At 43.8% G+C, this 22249-nt stretch overlaps 1 protein-coding gene across 1 annotated transcript in view; it reads left to right on the forward strand.

The window, feature by feature from the left end:
* LOC139759337 (zeta-sarcoglycan-like) overlaps positions 1 to 22249 on the forward strand; it is a 101846-nt gene that overhangs the window by 75025 nt on the left and 4572 nt on the right. The window contains exon 3 of the mRNA XM_071681466.1: positions 20640 to 20759. Within this exon, the coding sequence (XP_071537567.1) occupies positions 20640 to 20759 (120 nt within the window). The remainder of the gene's footprint in view (positions 1 to 20639; positions 20760 to 22249) is intronic.

Consider the following 22249-nt stretch of genomic DNA (forward strand, 5'->3'; position numbering starts at 1 on the left):
ATCATTCCTATTCACCTCACTGAATGCCCCATGTCCCCCCCAGTTATATACCCTCAATTGCCACATTACTCACTCTTGCATTCATATCACCCATCACTATCCCCCGATCTCTGGCATCAAAACTGCTGATATATTTGCCTCTCATTGTCCTCATTCTAATGACCAGGTGCATATATATATATATATATATATATATATATATATATATATATATATATATATATATATATATATATATATATAACAGCCAATCACATTCTTACAGTAGCACACTTTATTTTAACCGTATTTTCAATCAGTCTTCATAGTGGATTGAGAATTACACACTGCGTGTCTCGTATACATTCGGTATCTTCTCCTGAGCGTTATATATGTGACAGCGCCTAACCTCCATCATAAGGAGGTGGGGCTCGAACTGCTGTGTTGGTCACGGGTGGTGACTTATATGGCATATCAGGTGCTGGGGAGGAGTGAGAGGCGAAGAACAGTCGTGGGGAAGACTAGGCGAGGAGAAGTTTCAGGTTTTACCAATCAGGGGGTCAGGTGATGCGACCTCACTCAGTGGCCCATGATCTATCTGGGGAGGGTGTTGGTGCTATAGATAACGTGACCCGGAGCTGGTCAGCGTGCCGTCGGATAGGCTGGTGATCAAATAGGGGAACTGGGACTATCGTCTTCGATCGTATGGTTGAGGATCTAGTACTGGCAGGTGATGCTTGTTATATACTCTCATGTGATGACACTGGTGATTCATTTCATATCCTCTATAATGAGGGTTAGAGAATGAATCAATAATTGTGCAACCCAGTATAAAAACCACTGAAGATATTCACCACTGAACAGACACTGAAATGATCATGCGATAGGAAGCGACGCTAGACGGAGGTACAGCCATGCTGAGGTGTGGGCGTCGAGGTGTGGGCGTAGAGTGACACCTAAAGCTGACTGTTCCTGGAGGTGATTGTGGGTTGGGGGATACCAGTTGCCCGGGAATGGTCGAGGGTGGATTTCTGCTGCAGGTATTTTCTGGCTGGGGACGAGGGTAAGGTTTTGGTCCTTATTGGTTATGCATGTTATTAGAGGAGGGTTTTATTGTCCTGTCTTGACCCGTGGTCTGGCTGCACTGTATGTCGATGGCTTTGTTATTATTAGTCGTGTATGATCTTTGAAAATACTGTATTATTTTGGTGTTGCTGGCGAGGTGATTCAGATATCATAGCGTCCTCAAATGTATTCCTTTTTATTGCTCCTTGTTGTAGATGTGATACGAGGTGTCGACTAATGGCTCTTCTGGTCGTACCGACGTCATTAACAACATTCTGAAGTTTACAACCTTCAGCGGGGCATGGGAAGTGATGAATTACATCGGTATGTTGTAGGGGGTCAGTGCTATGAGCCATTTTGGTTTTCAAGAGTAGGTTACTGAATTTTTTTTTGTGGTAGGTGTTGAAGTTCACCTTATCTTGAGCGTTTCTGCATGCGTTATTTTTCCCTGTCACATAGACTTTAAAAGTCTCTCTGAATATCGCGATGGAGGAGCACCCCATTTTTAAACGATTTCTGTGGGTCCTATTAACGTATGCCTGGATGGCGGCAAGTTTGTACCTGTCTAGTCATTAACTATCAACATTGAGGCATCTTTTCAGGTCTGTAGGTTTATGGTGTGAGCCAAGTGTTATATACTTAGCTTTGGTCTCAACATCTACAAGTGAGATGGTGTAGCTTTGGTCTCAACATCTACAAGTGAGATGGTGTAGCTTTGGTCTCAACATCTACAAGTGAGATGGTGTAGCTTTGGTCTCAACATCTACAAGTGAGATGGTGTAGCTTTGGTCTCAACATCTACAAGTGAGATCGTGTGGCTTTGGCCTCAACATCTACAAGCGAGATGGTGTAGCTTTGGCCTCAACATCTACAAGCGAGATGGTGTAGCTTTGGTCTCAACATCTACAAGTGAGATCATATTAATCACACTCTTGAACTGAGAACTTGTGAGTTTTCTTCCATTTTTTTTGAGTTAGTTGTTTCGGTCCTGACTCCCACTAACAGTACAGCAGTAGGTGCCGTGTCGAAGACTCTTGATCCAGTAGGAGTGGCTGGCACCTGCAGAAGTCAGCGACGATCATCGTGAGCGGTGAAAGCTCCATCCTGGCTACGCCATCTCCTTGTTAGAACAGTCGTCCTGCAGGGCTGTGGAATGGAGGCCGCCTCTGTAGTGCATGTTGGGAGTAACCCTTCTAGGGTACTACGACTCACCCATCGGGGTGAGCGGGCGGGGTTCGGGATGAGCGGGAGGGGTGAGTGAAGTCAAGTCTCGGGGATGATTTGAATTTGGTCTTCATCAGACAACAACATCGCGTAACGTCGGCTTGAGCCATCCCACCTGATTGACCAAGATGATGGGCGTCTATATCACAACATAGTTCATGTCCTGGAGCAAAGTAGGAACAGAGCGGAGGATCTCTTCGAGTTGGTTACCGTACGCGGAGGATGAATGATCCAATCAGAGTTGCAGTGGAATCTTGAATATTGCATTTAATTCTACTGTTAGGTTATTCTATCACTTCTAATCCATAATATTGATGTTTGTATGCTTGCGTTGTCAACAAGACCAGCAGATTACCATCTTATGGTTGCACTGATTACTAGTTCTATCACCGACATTTGTTCCTTCTAATTATTGATTTCCTTCACCAATTATTCTCGTCGTTTCAATACTTCCAATGTGAGTTCTTGAATTATTTTCACTATTAATAATATTACCTTGGCGTCAGCTGACTTCTCCTTACCTTTCCTAACATAGCTTCTATATTTATGTTTCTATACTTCATTAGGCTCTATATCTCTATACGGACTTTCATTCATTGCGTATTGTAACGTTACAGCAAACTTTTACAAACTTGTAATTTTCAGCTTTTTTTTTTGGGGGGGGAGGGGGATTTTATAATGCTTGCCTTTGGTAGGAGGTTTCCAGTATGTATGAGGTTGCAGCACGATAGATGTACGTCAGATAGATAATGCACTTTTACTTCATGCGGGTGACAAATGAGGCATTTCCCCGAGCGAAGGTACTCGTGTAAATATTTAGATCGGAATGATTTGCTAAACATTAGACTAGCCTCATATACGACCGGTGACTGAGACAGTATTCAAAGTGGTTTAAAGTGATTTGAATTGATTTTGATGAATTCCAAGTACAGTGTAAGTGTAACACTACCTACTTACGTATAAAGCTTCGTGGATTGACCTCAAATAGGCTGCCAGGACGTATACAATCCTAGTATACACATGTGGTCGTATTCATATATGGTTCTCCATCCTGGGGTGGGAAAATATCACCTACGGCCTGGGCCAGGGCTAGTAGGGTAAAAGGGAGGACGATGGGCTAGGGCTGGTTGGGTGAGGAAGGGGAGGGAGAGTAGTGATGCCACCATCCCTCCTCCTCCTCCTCCTCTTCCTCCTCTTCCTCCTCCCTTCCCCCTGCCCGCGGGAGAACCGGTCACGTTCAACTGTTACCCTCGGGTGTCGCGTTCAGTCGGTTAATGTTGCCCAATACCCCGAGTTCTGCTTATGGGGCGAAGCTTAGCGAAGGGAGTCGCTGAGGACGGAGTGGTGTGCTGTTCTCCTTATCTATCAAATCATCATTTTCGCTCCATTCACATTCTTCCATGTTCATATACTTTTAGTAATCAACTACCCATCAGTATCCAATTTCATTTCCACGCAGTTTTCAGGGATATTAATTTGACCAACGTGAATACGAAATTAATGTGAATATTATCCCTTCGCTCTTCAGTCTAAACTCCGATTAAGCTTGAAGTTCAATGAATGAATAACAGAATAGTCACATAGCTTTGCTATGAAAGTGACTATAGCTTGACTTTAGCTAAAAGCTTGCATGCTTGCTTGCATGCTAAGAGCTCCAGCAAGCATGTTTCTCAGGCCTTGTGTAGTCAGTAAAGAAAAAGGACAAAAGGAAGCTATAAGGGACGCCCTTATCAAGCCTCAGGGTATTGGAAACAAGACTCGATATAAGTTCGACCTGAATAGACATCTTGTGCTCAGAACCCACGTCATTCTACCAAAGTTATTTTTTCATTTCTTTCATTACCTTGAATAATCCACCAGGCTGTCGTGAATGGGACAAGGGACGAAAACAAGAGTCTGGCCAGGAGACTGACGAAGTGCATCTGGAGATGGAAGACAAGACGGGGAGGGTGGGGGTGTAGTAGTGTGCTCAACTGACCACTGTAGCATGGGGTCTACAAGACGCACCTGACGAAGCGAGCGACGAAGCGCTCCTGTACACTCACGTGTCAACCTTAATTCCAGTTAACTAGACTGGGTATTACAGTCTCCTGTAACGTGGGTCTACCAGCTGTAACTAGCAACACTAGGTACTACAGGCTCCTGTAATATGAGTCCACCAGCTGTAACTAGCAAGACTAGTTACTAAAGGCTTCTGTAACGTGGGTCTACCAGCTGTAACTAGCAAGACTCGATACTAAATATTCCTGTAACGAGTCTATCAGCTGTAACTAGCAAAACTAGTCACTAAAGACTCCTGTAACGTGGGTCTACCAGCTGTATCTAGCAAGACTGAAAGAGAAAGGTACTCAAAGCATATCCAATTCCCTTCAACAATTGCCGGACTTAATGACCTATTTGTGATACTGTCATGGAATCCCACATAAAGGCAAAGCAAATAAAATCAATACATTGCTTTATGAGTAGATTTCCTATAACTGATAATTTATAAACCTGAATTTCCAGTTCATCCATATGCAATACGGGTGAAAGACCAGCTAATGGGCTAATGGCCGATAAGCTTAATGGTCGCCAAAATGCTCACAATTCATATTCTGTATATACTATATGAAAAAGGGGAACACTTATTGGCTGGGTATTGAGTATGGTACACTGACGCAGACTACACAGGTTCAGTGTATGTTTGCAGTGTGCTTATGTATGTAATGTAAACAAGGTGAGTGGGTTGGCATTTCACCGAAGCCATTTATCATGCTTTGGTTTTCAAGCAGAGGGCTAGTCCATTCGTTTGTGTGTGTATATATATATATATATATATATATATATATATATATATATATATATATATATATATATATATATATATATATATATATCAGTTTCCTGCATCAACCAGGCAGCGCTAATAACGGGGAAAGAAACAAACTCATTCACCCACATCCAACCGAGACCACGACCAAACCCCAGAGATCTTTCTTTGGTTTCTCCTTCCTCAGAGGCTTAGCCTTGACTGGCTAAATGTATGTGGGTGTGACGTAGATGAGAAGAGAGGACAGATTAGGTGGTATGTTTGGGGAAAAAAACTTGGATGTTCTGACTCCGAAAGAAGGAAAAAACCTCAAGGGTAAAGGAGAAGAATGCTCGAGAGGAGCGTTCAAACTAGAGAGGTCCAGGTTTGATGAGTCGAACCTGAAGTTGTATGGGAGAGTAAAGATTGAAAGGGTGAGGTGCAGAGTATAAGACTCGGAAGGAGCACTGTGATTTCAGAGGTGGAAGAGGCTGTGTGGATCAGGTGTTTGCTTTAAAGACTTGTGTTTGAGAAATACCTAAGAGAAATGATGGATTTGTTTATGACATTTGTGGATCTGGAGAAAGCAGATGATAGGGTTGACAGAGATGCCTTCTGGAAGGTTTTATGAATATATGGTGTAGAAGGAAAGCTGCTGGAAGCAGAAAAGATTTTTTTTTTTTATCAAGGTGTTAGGTATGTGTACGAATGGGAAGAAAGGAAAGTGAATTGTTCCAAGTGAAGGTCGGTCTGCGGCAGGGGTGTGTCATATCACAATGGCTGCGTAATTTGTTTATGGATTGAGTGGTGAGAGAGGTAAATACAAGAGCTTTGGAGAAAAGGGCGAGTGTGCAGTCTGGATGAGGGGTTTGGAGAAGAGGGTGAATATGCTGATGACACAAAACTGTTGGCAGATTCGAGTGAGAAATTGCAGAAGTTGGTGATCGAGTTTGGAAGTGTGTGTGAAAGGAGGAAGTTGAAAGAAAAATATGAATAGAAGTAAGGTTATTAGATTTAGCAAGGTAGACGGACAGGGTAGTTGGGATGTGATTTGGAATAGAGATTGGAGGAAGTGTAGTGTTTTAGATATCTCGGAGTGACATGGTGGCAAATGGAACCATGGACGCGGAAGTGAGTCATTGGGAGGGTGAGGGGGTGAAGTTTTTGGGAGACCTGAAGAATGTGTAGAACGAGAGGCAGGGCGAAAATGGGTATGCTTGAAGGTATGATAGCTCCAACAATGTTACATGGTTGCTAGGCATATGGTATAGATAAGGGTGTGCGGAGGATGGTGGATGTGATGGAAAATGATATTTTTGAGGACAATAAGTGGCGTGAAGTGGTTTAACCGAGTAAGCAATAAAGTGAAGTAAGAAAAAGAGTGTAGTTGAGAAAGCTAAAAAGTGTGTGCTGAAATGGTTTGGACATATGGAGGTAATGAGTGAGGAGAGGTTGACAAAGAAGATATATGTGTCAGAAGTGGAGAGAACAGGGAGAAGGAAGAGACTGAATTAGAGATGGATGGATGGATGGATGTAGTAAAAAAGATTTTAAATGATCGGGGCCTGAACATGCAGGGGGGTGAAAAGTGTGAACGGGAGAGAGTGCAATGGAACGATGTTGTATATAGGGGTTCGTGGGACATGATTGTGTAGATAGGGAGCTGTGGTTTAGGTACATTACACATGACAGCTAGAGAATAGATGTCAGCGAATGCGGCCTTTCTTTGTCTATTTCTGGCGCTACCTCGTAAATGCAGGAAATGGCAATCATGTATCAGAAAAAAAAAAAATATTATGGGTGCAAGCATTTGAAGCTCTCAGGGTGAAGTCGTCATACATCTGGTCGCTGTGACTCTTGTTTCTAACGGTGTTAGCACCAGCGACCTGCCTCAGTGTGCCTCGCGCTATTTTCAGTGGAGGATGTTCTTTCTTTACTCTTCCTGGCTGCCACTTCATTATGGGTACTTCGCTTCTGGGCGCTGTATATTTCTGTCACCTGTGTTTCAAGGTGATTGGCTCTTACATTTCTAAAGAGAAGAAAGCCTAAAAAGTCTCCAGGAAACAAGATGATGTGGGTATTTGCGAGATTTCGAGGCGCCCTGGGCTCTCGGAACGTACGCTCAGTTGGCTGCTGCTTGCAACACCTCATCAATGGGTCGCCTTATTGAGGAGATCAAAACCCTATGGACCCAGAATACTTCTGGAACCTCGTCGGTTCAATACCCAGACGTTTACAGATGGTAACCCCAAGCCAAAAGAGAGATGACAAAGTACTGAAATGTGTGACATCGCCTTTGAAAAAATGTATGTCACCAAAAGTCTGCGGAAATTGGAAACCAGATTTTATTGATACCCTTAGGTCTCGGGTGGCCCACTTTTTAAAGTTCTAGCCCCCCCTCCAAGTACCGACCCGCCACCCGAGGTACAAACCACCTTCATGGGCTCTGTGGCGCCCTCCTGGGACCTTAAAGTCTCAGGCTACGCTCCTCAGGTCCAGGGTTGTCCCCTCAGGTTCCTAGTCGCCCCACTATGGGTTCTGAGTCGCCTCCTTAGGTTCCTCCTCCTTCACTGTAAATTTCATCATCTTTCACCACAGTACCCAAGTAGTTCCTGGCTACTGAACTCCGTTTCCCCAACATACATCACCGTGGACATTAGTGAGGTCTGTGTGGTTCTTGCAGTTATATCTCTTCTCTTCAGGTCTAGCTTCATCTCTCCACATTTACCACATAATCAAACTTAACCATTACGTTATCAGTTTTACTGACTGGTGTATCATATATGTTTACTATCCATGATAGTATGTGCGAAGATAAGATCTAGTATAAAGGGTGAATCAGTCCCTCTCATCCTAGTGTGTTCACCGACATCCTGGCATAGAATATTTTCCTGTACATGCTCCGAAGAACCCGCGTCTCTATGACTCTCTGACGCCGTGAAGGTCCACATTCCGCCAGCCTGTCTCCTTATGACGGAGACCCTCCATCATCAATACTATACCTTCCCGGAAGAGTGCACGTTTGACTGGTCCACGTACCATCCTGACTGTCTGTTCCATCGTGGTTGTCACTGCCTGTTTGCTCTGGGTCGCTACCGTTCATTGTAAGGTTAGTCCCCAGCCACACCGCTATGCATTTCTTCCCCATAGTGACCTCTCCAATGACGCATTATCTACATGGGTTGTCTATTTTTTTATTTCCTGAAACCTGAGGTTATCCATTAATAGGATAACCAGTCTTTCACTTCCTCCCTACTCTTCTTTTTCCCCTCCCTTCTCTTCGCTTTCCCTCCTTACTATCATGTCTCCCTCTGGACAGACAAGGTAGGATCTTCTCTCTTTAGTAAACTTTGTTTTTTCAAGACCATCGATGTCTGCTGCATTTACCCTCACACGATCCTTAAAATCCAGTTTCTTGGCCGTCTTTCGTTAATCCATCAGCATTTGTATACAGTATCATTAGTCCGAAAATACCGTCAACTAACATTGCTCACATCTCCAAAATGCTGGTGGGGTGGTCTGTCCTCTTGCCTCTGTTGATATCTTCCATTTTTTGCCTTGACTGTTTCATTGTTTTCCTCCTCCTTAGTCTAACACGCTTGATGAATGCGTCACTGAATTCCACCTTGTTTTCACGTTTCTTCATCTGCCTAAGTTCCTTCTGGCCAGATGACTCCAAATCAAACGTAACCACAATTAGTAGTACGTCTCTAACCTCTGATTCTCCTCCTCAATCACTGAGATTGCATCTGGCAATTCTGTTGCCTGCAGTAACCCCTTATTGAGCATATCTTCTTTATTTCCCTTTCCCCCCCTCTTCATCTGGCGTTTGTTTTCCATGCGGTCCAAAATAATGAAAGTTTCAAGTGTATCGAGCTCCTGGTTGACTCGTTTGTCTAATTCAGGTGCCACTCTCCTTACGATGAAGTCCATCAGTTTTAGGTTCTCAGCCTCTGTGTCTCTGTCTTCCTCTACAATCTCCCAATGCTCTGGGCGCCTCTTGTTTCAGTGACGCCAGGTTCTAATCCCGCTGCCATCGGACGACATGATCCAAGTCTGTTGACTGACCAGTCCCATGAACTCCACCTCCCTCTCTACTATCCCTAAGAGTCTCCCCTCCACTGTGTCCTGTGTACAGCAACCTCACTAAGAAGATCGAGAATAAACCCGTCTGACCTTTCCCCGCTCACTCTTAACTTCTTTGTTCCGGTTACATAATACATCACCCTGCTCCACTGATGCGAGTCTCTCAGTGTTCATGATTTTGTAATGTGATTTTCCATCCCCCGCCTCCCCCCACCACCACGAGTTCCCCTCATGACGCCTCTCATGATCTTTAGATAAACTCCTTCGTTTCTTTACTTTCATCTCGGATTGTGTTAATTTCTGATCCTTGTGTTTAAATGATTTCGACCAACTTCTCCAAACTTTTGTTCTCTGGTGAAATATTTCTTATTTCTTCCTTCCTCCTTTCTGTTTTTTTCGTCCCTCTCTCTCTCTCTCTCTCTCTCTCTCTCTCTCTCTCTCTCTCTCTCTCTCTCTCTCTCTCTCTCTCACAATTGCCCGGTCTTGATTTTCTTCGCTACCCGAATCCATTTTTGACGAATATGAAACTGGAGAAATATAATGGCCAACTTCAGCGCATGATGACAGGTTTAACTGTTTTTAATGGTCTACTGTCAAGATAGAAAAAAAATCTGATCTATTATCCTGCTTTCTTTAATTATCCTTTTATTTTCAAGTTCTGAGACTCATCCTCCATTATAGTAACAGCAACAGTAATGTAGTCGTTGGTATACAAATGGGATTTATTCTGGGAATATTTTTGAATCATTATTTGTCATTGTCACTTCTTGGCTGTGGATGATTTACCATCGAATATTTCAAGAGAGTGGCACATCTTTACATTGATTTTTAAGACACATGTGTCCATGCCCTTGCTGTCAGCCACTCACGCTATTTCCTGAGGGATATCCTTTAAAAACACAGTATGGCAGAATATTACTGTGCTCTCACTATCAACATTAAGGCCATTCGATTTGCAAACTCCTGTCCTCCCACGACCACTGTTACTGAACGTCTTAAGAGTTTACACCGTCATACTTCACATCCAGAAGGTATACCACTTAGGGTTCCCACTCACCTCACTCTCCACTCTTCCTTCTCCTCCTTTACTTGTACATATAATAGGCCAGCTGGGAAGTACATACCCCAACATCTTGCCCAGAGCTTCAGGGAGTCTTGGGTTCGAGCGTTCTCTGCACCTGTGATGACTGTGTGTTACGAGGAGGAAGTTTGACACTCGTGTTGCCCCGTCTCTTAATCTTGTATACATGTACTATGTCTACTCTGTGTGTGTGTGTGTGTGTGTGTGTGTGTGTGTGTGTGTGTGTGTGTGTGTGTGTGTATTTCAGCTAACCTAAAGATAAAATGGTCAGTCACAGAATCGGTAAGAACGTCTTTAGCCAAACGATTCCTTTCCCATCGTCTGTGTATCACACTCGTGTGATACACTCATCACAAGTCGCCTGCTGGCCACTGTGTTTGACCAACTGGGTTCAGGTCAGCTGCTGTGACCCCGACTACTCAAACAGACGATCAAGTCAGAGAGAAGTTACCACAAGACCCATAATTATATCTGGAGGACATACCCTCAAAGCTGGCACGCGAGACCTTTAATTACCTCACTATGCAATACTCTCAAAGCTGGAGTCATTCCTTTACCTTTTCGTCCCTGTATTTCTGTATTTTTCCCCTCGTCCTTGCAACGCGAGGCATTCGTTCCTCTCCCAGCTGTCGAGCGCAAACCAGAAACCAATACAAGCCTTCACTCTTATTCTTCCCCGGGGGGACTCGACTGTCATGCCCAGGAATTTATAATCTATGGCAGAGGGAAAGATGATGGACATTTAATTACTTTGTCACGCAGTGGCAGTACAGAGCCGGGCGAGCGGCTGGGACGAGAGGCTGGCAAGATGGGTCTGATGGTCGGCTGGTCTGAAGTCAATGGACGAGGCTGAGTGCAACCACGTCGGAGGGAAATGGGTGCGCTCAGGTGACATATGTAAACATTAGATGTATACGTGGAGGGAAACGACTCATAAGGGGATAGGGGCTCGAAACACACACACACACACACACACATATATATATATATATATATATATATATATATATATATATATATATATATATATATATATATATATATATATATATATATATATATATATATATATATATAATTTCTTTATTCATTTAATATACTTAGTTGCTGTCTCCCGCGTAAGCGAGGTACCACAAGGAAACACGAAAGAATGGCCCAGCCCACCCACATACATACGTATATACATAAACACCCACACACGCACATATACATACCTATACATTTCAGCGTTTACATATATATACATATGTACATAATCATGCTTGCTGCCTTCATCCATTCTCGTCGCCACCCCACCACACATGAAATAGCACCCCCTTCCCCCCGCGTGCGCGCGAGGTAGCGCTAGGAAAAGACAACAAAGGCCACATTCGTTCACATTCAGTCTCTAGCTGCCATGTATAATGCACCGAAACCACAGCTCCCTTTCCACATCCAGGCCCCACAAAAATTTCCACGGTTTACCCCAGATTTTTCGCATGCCCTGGTTCAATCCATTAACAGCACGTCGATCCCGGTATACCACATCGTTCCAATTCACTCTATTCCTTGCACGCCTTTCACCCTCCTGTATGTTCAGGCCCCGATCGCTCAAAATCGTTTTCACTCCATCCTTCCACTTCCAATTCGGTCTCCCACTTCTCGTTCCCTCCAGCTCTGACTCATATACCCCCTTTGCAAATCTTTCCTCACTCATTCTCTCCATGTGACCAAACCATTTCAATACACCCTCTTCTGCTCTCTCAACCACATTCTTTTTATTACCACACGTCTCTCTCTTACCCTTTCATTACTTACTCGATCAAACTACCTCACACCACATACTGTCCTTAAACATTTCATTTCCAACACATCCACCCTCTGCACAACCCTATCTGTAGCCCATGCCTCGCAACCATATAACATTGTTGAAACCTCTATACCTTCAAACATACCCATTTTTGCTCTCCGAGATAACGTTCTCGCCTTCCACACATTCTTCAACGCTCCAAGAACCTTTGCCCCCTCCCCCACCCTGTGACTCACTTCCGCTTCCATGGTTCCATCCGTTGCCAAATCCACTCCCAGATATCTAAAACACTTCACTTCCTCCAGTTTTTCTCCTTTCAAACTTACCTCCCAATTAACTAGTCCCTCAATCCTACTGTACCTAATAACCTTGCTCTTATTCACATTTACTCTCAGCTTTCTTCTTTCACACACTTCACCAAACTCAGTAATGGATCTTCGTGGTGTAGCGGTTAGCGTTGCTGACCGTGATGTATTCACGGTCAGCACATTATTATTTATATATATATATATATATATATATATATATATATATATATATATATATATATATATATATATATACATATATATATATATATATATATATATATATATATATATATATATATATATATATATATATATATATATATATACATACATTACATAATGTGTGTGTGTGTGTGTGTGTGTGTGTGTGTACTGTCACTGAAGACAAGTGTTGTTGGCAGGATGATGTCAACATATGATGCCGGCCACAATTAAAGACTCCTCCGCAAATTTCAACCCTTATTTCTTTCATTTCAGGAGACTTTCGTAGAGAAATAGTTTCATTCCTCTGGACTCGATCCGAAATCCTTGAAAATGTCAAGCTTCTCCTTGAGTTACCCAAGGACAACCTCTGCTCCTTATTATCCCTAGAATTCGTCTCCTTCCCTCGACCCGGTTCTCAGAAGACCTGATGCTGGCTGTTTCTGGTTCTACCGGGAAATCTTCCCCGCCTCTCCAAGCTATCCTTCACCCATCTCCCATGCTCTTGTGCGACCACCTGGCCTCTACCTTAATTTTAGTAGCCTACCCTTAACCAACCCCCTTGAGTACGACCGTACGACCCCAGAACACGATAATATGACCCCAAAGCACGACGGTACGACCCCGGAGGACCCTAGTGTACGACACTACAACCCTTGGGTATGATATATCTGACATTCGAATCTTTTCTTTAAGAGTCAGGTTCACGACCAACTCCCATCATATACACCAGGATCGCCCTCTCCTGGGATTCAAAGATCGCAAGCTCGTCCTTTAAGGGAGTTGAATTCCTCTCTTGTTTTTTTCAAAAAAAAAAAAGAAAAAAAAACTTTATCCACGCACCATCTGTTCTAGTAACCACTCGCTAATACCCTGGCCAATAGCTATCATTTTACCCCTGCAATCTCCTCCCCAAAAATTCATGCCGGCCGTGCTGGGTAATACCCTACAAATCTTGCAAGATGCTCGGTGGATACCCTACAATCTTGCCACACACACTGCACCTGCTGATACAGCCGCTCCTAAATCCACTCGAGTGGTAAATTGGCAAGCGGATCATCCCCGCCTGCTTTCTGAACCCGTCCTGCTTCACGGCGGCCTCTCTCCGTCAGGAGCCGGCGGCCTTCCCTCCCTCCCCAGCCTGCAGGAGGAGGAGGAGGAGGAAGAGGGAGAGGAATGAACCCACGCACTTGCCAAAACAGGAGCTTGGGTTAGCTCTAAAGCCATGAACAGAAGCAGGATAAGGTCCATCAAACAACAGGAATATCTCGTAAAAACACCAACAGTACACAACAGTAGCTGGGATACGCTCTGATAACAACAGTAGAGAAAATAAACGTATGAACACCACCACTATCAGCAGCAGCATCAACAGGAAAAACAACAACAGGAAGATTGATAACTTAAAGATACCAACCACAGCAGCTGCAGCAGTGATGAAAAAAACAACAGGGGTTATTACCGCTGCTAACAGTAACAACAGTACCACGAGAACGGGGGCTAGCACCTTCATCAACAGGAGCGTCAGGAGGGTGTTGGTCCGGAGCATCAACAGGAGCGTCAGGAGGGTGTTGGTCCGGAGCATCAACAGGAGCGTCAGGAGGGTGTTGGTCCGGAGCATCAACAGGAGCGTCAGGAGGGTGAATGATCCTGAATATCAATAGGAGCGTCAGGAGGAGGCGACCATAAGCATCAGCAGGAGCGTTAGGAGGGGATGATCCTGAGCGTCAACAGACGCGTCAGGAGAACGTGATCCTGAGCATCAACAGGAGCGTCAGATGATCCTGAGCATCAATAGGAGCGGCGTCAGATGATCCTGAGCATCAACAGGAGCGTCAGATGATCCTGAGCATCAACAGGAGGGGAGGTGGTGGCAGGTGCGGAGCTCTGGAGGAGGAGGAGGGGCAGGGAGGGAGTGAGGAATCTTCACATGTAGCTGCTCCTGCTGCTGCGTCAGGCGAAGGGGTGAGGGGGATGTGGGGGAGAAGAGGAGGAGGAGGAGGAGGAGGTCTTAGCCCCCAGGCTTCTCAATGCTTCACTTAACACAAAATTCGTCTCTCGTATTTCCCTGTTGCTTTACATCTGCCTCGGGATCTCGAGACATTATGATTTTACTACGAGTTGCTTTCTCAAAATAAAGAAGTACAACATCGATGTCCCCTGTCGAGAGTACTCTTGAGACGAAGTGGGCATCTCAGGTGAAAATGAATCGCTCGGTTATGAAGATCAACTTTTACGATTGTGCTCAAACGTGTGATTCTCTACTGGGTGGTTTATGGAGAAGCAATTTAAATCCTGAAGGGAGACAGAGCCTAGGTTTCTTATACGTGTCTGTGGATGACTATAGACTCTTTCGACATGAGGTGATAGAGATGGACCTTATAATCTCTCTCTCTCTGTGTATATATATATATATATATATATATATATATATATATATATATATATATATATATATATATATATATATATATATGTATGTATATATATATATATATATATATATATATATATATATATATATATATATATATATATATATATATGTATATATATATATATATATATATATATATATATATATATATATATATATATATATATATATATATATATATATATACACACACACACACACACCTCGTAGCACCTCAGGACAAGCCCAAGGAACCCATATAGTCTGAAGGATAATGTTATTCCTAGAAAACGGAGTTCTCACCTGATGACTCTAAAGTAGTATAGTATATATTTATTCTTCTCTCTCTCTACCATCCCATTCTTTTATCCTGTGTCTATTCTCCGACAAAAGATACAATGAATGATACTCTATAAAATAAAATCGATTTGGACAACATGTTAAGCTTTCCTGGAGCGGAGACGTGAGCCAAAAATTCATCTTGCATTCCCGCGCTGGATGGCAATGCTGAGACGCTGAAATAGAAAACCGACTGATCTTTCGTTCCTACTTCATTCGATTAGCCGGAATGCAACGTGAGTGAGGTAGTGAAGAGCATTCTTCCCTGCATCTCTCAACCAAATGGAAGAGAATGATACTGTGATTCCACAATGTTTTGCTCGCTTTTGATGTTCCTTGTAGGGTCCGCAGCAGCCACACCACGAGTCTTCGAAGCCCTGTCCAAAAAAATTCGTGTTTGTCCAAGTGGAAGTACATTAGTCATCCAAAACACCTGCATCCTGACGCTCGCCCAGGAGCAGGTTACACTATCAGGTCTCGTGCTGCTTCCATCAGGCCAGAGAAGCTGTGATTCTGTCTCCACAGGATAACTGGCAGAACAAAGACTGTCATTGTTCTCAACATGTGCTTGGCTTAACGACAAACAAACCTTCTTATATGACCACACTGGTCAGCCACTTATGTGCCACAGAGCCAGGGGTGTTCACAGGCGGGAAGGCAAACGGAAGAGTTGACGAAGACAAGTAAATACTTCATTGACGGGGGGGAATCAGTACATCTTGTACACAGCCATTATCATTTGGGCTTCATGTTGGGTTCTTCGTGGAAGATGGTTGGTTGGTCCAGCATGGCTGAGGCTAAGTGTAATATGGCTGAAGCTTACTTCAACATGGCTGCGGCTGTGCTTATCACGATAGGTTATTAACGCCGATTCATGAGTGACAGGATAAACGCCGTGGGAGTTTATTTTGGCCTTTATGATGTTTTGCTCTTAGGTCTGAGTAAATCATCCTCAGAGTCATCCCCAGACGTGACTGCAGACATGAAATTTGATTAGTATATACCTGAGGAGCTCTGGAGGGCTTCCAGGAGCATTCCAGACACCAGTTGGCTGGAGGCGGCAGTCGTTGGCAAGAAAGCTGGAATGGCGACCTGGGAGGCAGTGTGGAGATGGACACCATCCAGACCAACAAGGAGGATTGCTTGTTTCCTCTAGGGTGTGGATGAACAGAGGTTCAAGGTCTCCTCACACGTGGACCTCTGTGTTTTGTGGTATTCCCCGAGTCTCTCACTGGTGAGGCATGATGAAACTCTGAGAGACTTGGTTCATCTCTGTAGGGTGAAATACGCAGTATGGAAGGTGTCTTGGACATCTTAATGATGGCGATTCCCATTGGCGATCTGGGGGCGGCTTTGTTGGAGGTGCGTATACACTGATGCAAGTAGAGAGGGTGATGCTGGTGCCTCCCACATACTTTATGTTCTTCAGGAGTTTACATCGTCCAGCCTCATTTGCGAATCCATAGATTTCATGGCAGAGCTTTGAGGGGGATTCTTGATCCACTGGCAGCTTCTTGGTTACGAGAAAATTCTTAGTCTTCATATTCTTGTAGTTGGTCGTTTGAATAGGTCGTTGGGTTGTGTGCACCTGGGGTTGTTAAAGACGATGGTGAGGAGTATCCTTTTTATCTTATTGTTGGTCTACTGTGTTTAACAATCCGTTGTTGATGAGGGTCTGTTTTAGGCCGGTATATGGACGACGTCCATGTAGCGATTCTAATTTTGAACCAAACAAACTTGAAGACAGATGGCAGACTCAATAAGAATACTGAAGAACACCAGACACACCAAGCTGCCATATCCGGACACACCAAGCTGCCATATCCGGACACACCAAGCTGCCGTATCCGGACACACCAAGCTGCCATATCCTCTCATTACTCGAGACAAACGACTTGAAACAGAATCGGTCCACGAAACACCTGACAATATCATACTCCACAACTCTTCAACAACCAAACTGAGATTAGATCTAACATGAACTTATGGAGATCACAACCAGCCTCGCTCCCTACAGCGCTACTTTGGCGTTCTATAGCATATATATATATATATATATATATATATATATATATATATATATATATATATATATATATATATATATATTGGGGGGGGGGTTGGGCCATTTCTTTCGTCTGTTTCCTTGCGCTACCTCGCAAACGCGGGAGACAGCGACAAAGTATAATAATAATAATAAAATATATATATATATATATATATATATATATATATATATATATATATATATATATATATATATATATATATATATTAGAAGGCTGTTTCCTACGTGAACGAGGTAATACCAGTAAAAAGAAACAACAACAACAGATGAAATCTATTCCCTAGCTTTCATATGCAAAACACCAAAACAACAGTTCTTCATCCACAACCACGCACCATAGACCTTTTCATGGTTTCCCGAGGTCGCCTCAAATGCCCTGGTTCGGTCCACTGACAGCATGTCGACCTATGTATACCACATCGCTCCAATTCACTCTATCCCCATTACGCCTGTCATTCTCCTGCATGTTCAGGCACCTATCTTTCAAGATCTTTTTCATTCCATGTTTCCCTCTCTAATTTGGTCTCCCTGTTGTCCTTGTCCCCACTACTTCTGATGCATATATCCCCTTTGTCATCCTCTCCTCACTCATTCTTCCCGCTTCCATGGTTTCAATTGTTGCCATATCCACTCCCAGGTACCCAAAACACTTCACTTCCTCCAATTTTTCTCCATTTAAACTGTCCTGTCCCTTTACCCTTCAAAACCTAATAAGCTTGCTTTTATTCACATTTACTCTCAACTTTCTCTTGTCACACATTCTTCTAAACTCAGTCACTAACTTCTGCAGTTTTTCACTCGAATCTGCCACCAGTGTTGTGCTATCAGCAAACAACAACTGACTCGCTTTCCAAGCCCTCTCATCCCTTACAATCTGTATACTTGCCCCTCTCCCCTTGATTCTTGCATTTAGTCTTACCTTTTGCCATCCTACACTCAGGCCCTCCTGGTATTTCTTCACACAAGTCTCTTTCCGAAACTCGCTTACTCTCACCACTCTTCTCACCCATAAATGCTTCTCTTTTCCGAAAACCTGGACAGATCTTCACCTTCGCCTCCACAAGGTAATGAATGATCAGACATCCCACCAGCTGCCCCCTCTCAGTTGGTATGTTATCCAATAATGCCGGCTGAACCATCTTTCCAACTGAGATACGTATGCTTGTGCAAGTCCCTCTTTTTTAAACCAGGTATTCTCTATCCTAATTTCTTTTTCAGTGCACAACTCCAGTAGCTGTTTACCATTTTCATTCACGTCACTGAATCCTCCTAAGCCCCCCCTAATTATACCCTTACCTGCCACATCATTTTTCTTCGCATGTAAATCACCCATCACTAATACCCGGTCTCTTGCATCAAAATTGCTGACACACTCACTCAGCTGCTCCTAAAAGACTTGCCTCTCGTGATGTTATATATATATATATATATATTTTTTTTTTTTTTTTTTTTTTTATACTTTGTCGCTGTCTCCCGCGTTTGCGAGGTAGCGCAAGGAAACAGACGAAAGAAATGGCCCAACCCCCCCCCCCCCATACACATGTACATACACACGTCCACACACGCAAATATACATACCTACACAGCTTTCCATGGTTTACCCCAGACGCTTCACATGCCTTGATTCAATCCACTGACAGCACGTCAAACCCTGTATACCACATCGCTCCAATTCACTCTATTCCTTGCCCTCCTTTCACCCTCCTGCATGTTCAGGCCCCGATCACACAAAATCTTTTTCACTCCATCTTTCCACCTCCAATTTGGTCTCCCTCTTCTCCTCGTTCCCTCCACCTCCGACACATATATCCTCTTGGTCAATCTTTCCTCACTCATTCTCTCCATGTGCCCAAACCATTTCAAAACACCCTCTTCTGCTCTCTCAACCACGCTCTTTTTATTTCCACACATCTCTCTTACCCTTACGTTACTTACTCGATCAAACCACCTCACACCACACATTGTCCTCAAACATCTCATTTCCAGCACATCCATCCTCCTGCGCACAACTCTATCCATAGCCCACGCCTCGCAACCATACAACATTGTTGGAACCACTATTCCTTCAAACATACCCATTTTTGCTTTCCGAGATAATGTTCTCGACTTCCACACATTTTTCAAGGCTCCCAAAATTTTCGCCCCCTCCCCCACCCTATGATCCACTTCCGCTTCCATATATATATATATATATATATATATATATATATATATATATACTGTGGTTAGGTTTTGGGTAATGTTGTGTGACTATAAATCCCGAGTTGAGTTTACAGGGTCGGGTCACGATGGGTTTTATCTGTTAATACTGTCTGGAGGCGGAGTCTTTACCGTTCCTTGAGTGCACAACTCGTGGTCTGTTGCTTAGTACTCGGGGATACTGACGAGGCAGAGGCCTGGGGCGATGCCGAGGAGGCAGAGACTTCAGACGAAGCCAACGAGGCCAGAGGCTTTTGCAGGGAGGTGCCCTCCAGACCTCACCAAAGTAATCAGTAATTGTGTCAAACTTGAGGGTTCAGAATATCACGCCATTGTTGGAACTATACCAAAAGTAGGCTGTTAAAAGACGTAAAGTAATTTAGAAAGACTCGACACATCCATTAAACCATAATTATCAAAAGTTCCCATCTGGAGAAAGATTAAGATCCTCAAAATGTACGACAGCAAGGTATGCAAGATCTTTTATACCAGCTGGACTACGACTTATTTATAATCAAGGATTGAACTTGACATCCTCATCATCTTGGCTCCTTAAAACCTGAAGACTTAGATAGTTATATCCCTTGTATCTGTGATATTCTTATACGTTTAGTTATGTGATGAATGCTTATGATAACTACACGAATGTGATGGTGTCTCCGGATAAATGTCTTATTACTGTATATCTGTGTGAAAACGTACGAAAGATATTCATGAAATTTACGAGACCAATAAGGTATTGTTATTAATATTTTTATCATTATTATATTATTATTATTATTATTATTATTATTACTATTATTATCCCCACACCCAAAAATACTGCCCCCCCCCCCCTCCCCACCTGAGCCCATCCTTGGCCCTTCCCACACCTCATTATGTCTGTCCCTCCACCTTTCAGTCTCTCTCTCTCCATCCCTCCCTCCCTCCACGTTATTCTCGTCGTCGTCCTCCTCCTCCCCATCACCACCACTTCCCCCCCCCCCCACAAACACACACACACACACACACACACACACACACACACACGCTGCTGCTCCTCCTCCAGCCACGCGAGACTCACGCCCTCCTCCTCCTCCTCTGCCCCTGACAGACTCGGAGGCGATGGAGTGCACGTCTGACCGGCTGGTGATCCGGGATAAGGAGGGTCGCTTGCTCTTCTCCGCCACCCGTGACGAAGTCCTCGTCGGCGCCAGACACCTCACCGTCAAAGGTACAGTAGCCAATCGTCACCCCTCCGTCAACACCCCGTCACCGTCTGCCCGTCACTCTTAACCCGTCACTGGCCATCCATCACCCTCTACCCATCACTGGTCACCCATTACTGTCCATCCGTGACTCTCTTCCCGTCAGTGTTTACCCCCGTCACTCTCCGCCCCTCACTGTCCTCCCCCACTGCTCGTTACTGTCAACCCATCATTGTTCCCCCGGTCATTGTCAGTCCGTTACGCCTCACCCGTCATTCATAAACCCGCCACTTCGCCCGTCACTCTTCAGCCGTCGTCCCTCATCCATCCCTCCTCACTCGTCACCATCCACCGGCTCTCCTGACCTCGTAATCAAATGGGTGTAAAATAATCCACCTTAATATTCTGCTTTCACAGGACGGATGCGCCATGGAGCGTTCTCTGCCACAGGATGAGTATATTAATGTTGTACTCTAGCCTGTCATGGTTGTACCAGGCTGTCACTGCATGCATCAGGCATGTATCAGGCACACAGGATTGTGTAACTTAGTTGACAGGTCCATATATATATATATATATATATATATATATATATATATATATATATATATATATATATATATATATATATATATATATATATATATATATTGTATTAACTTTCTAAAATGGGAAACAGAAGAAGGAGTCACGCGGGGAGTGCTCATCCTCCTCGAAGGCTCAGAGTGGGGTGCCTAAATGTGTGTGGATGTAACCAAGATGTGAAAAAAGGAGAGATAGGTAGTATGTTTGAGGAAAGGAACCTGGATGTTTTGGCTCTGAGTGAAACGAAGCTCAAGGGTAAAGGGGAAGAGTGGTTTGGAAATGTCTGGGGAGTGAAGTCAGGGGTTAGTGAGAGGACAAGAGCAAGGGAAGGAGTAGCAATACTCCTGAAACAGGAGTTGTGGGAGTATGTCATAGAATGTAAGAAAGTAAATTCTCGATTAATATGGGTAAAATTGAAAGTTGATGGAGAGAGGTGGGTGATTATTGGTGCATATGCACCTGGGCATGAGAAGAAAGATCATGAGAGGCAAGTGTTTTGGGAGCAGCTAAATGAGTGTGTTAGCGGTTTTGATGCACGAGACCGGGTTATAGTGATGGGTGATTTGAATGCAAAGGTGAGTAATGTGGCAGTTGAGGGAATAATTGGTATGCATGGGGTGTTCAGTGTTGTAAATGGAAATGGTGAAGAGCTTGTAGATTTATGTGCTGAAAAAGGACTGATGATTGGGAATACCTGGTTTAAAAAGCGAGATATACATAAGTATACTTATGTAAGTAGGAGAGATGGCCAGAGAGCGTTATTGGATTACGTGTTAATGGACAGGCGTGCGAAAGAGAGACTTTTGGATGTCAATGTGCTGAGAGGTGCAACTGGAGGGATGTCTGATCATTATCTTGTGGAGGCTAAGGTGAAGATTAGTATGGGTTTTCAGAAAAGAAGAGTGAATGTTGGGGTGAAGAAGGTGGTGAG

Source organism: Panulirus ornatus, chromosome 3 (assembly GCF_036320965.1).
Source record: "Panulirus ornatus isolate Po-2019 chromosome 3, ASM3632096v1, whole genome shotgun sequence".
NCBI lineage: Eukaryota > Metazoa > Arthropoda > Malacostraca > Decapoda > Palinuridae > Panulirus > Panulirus ornatus.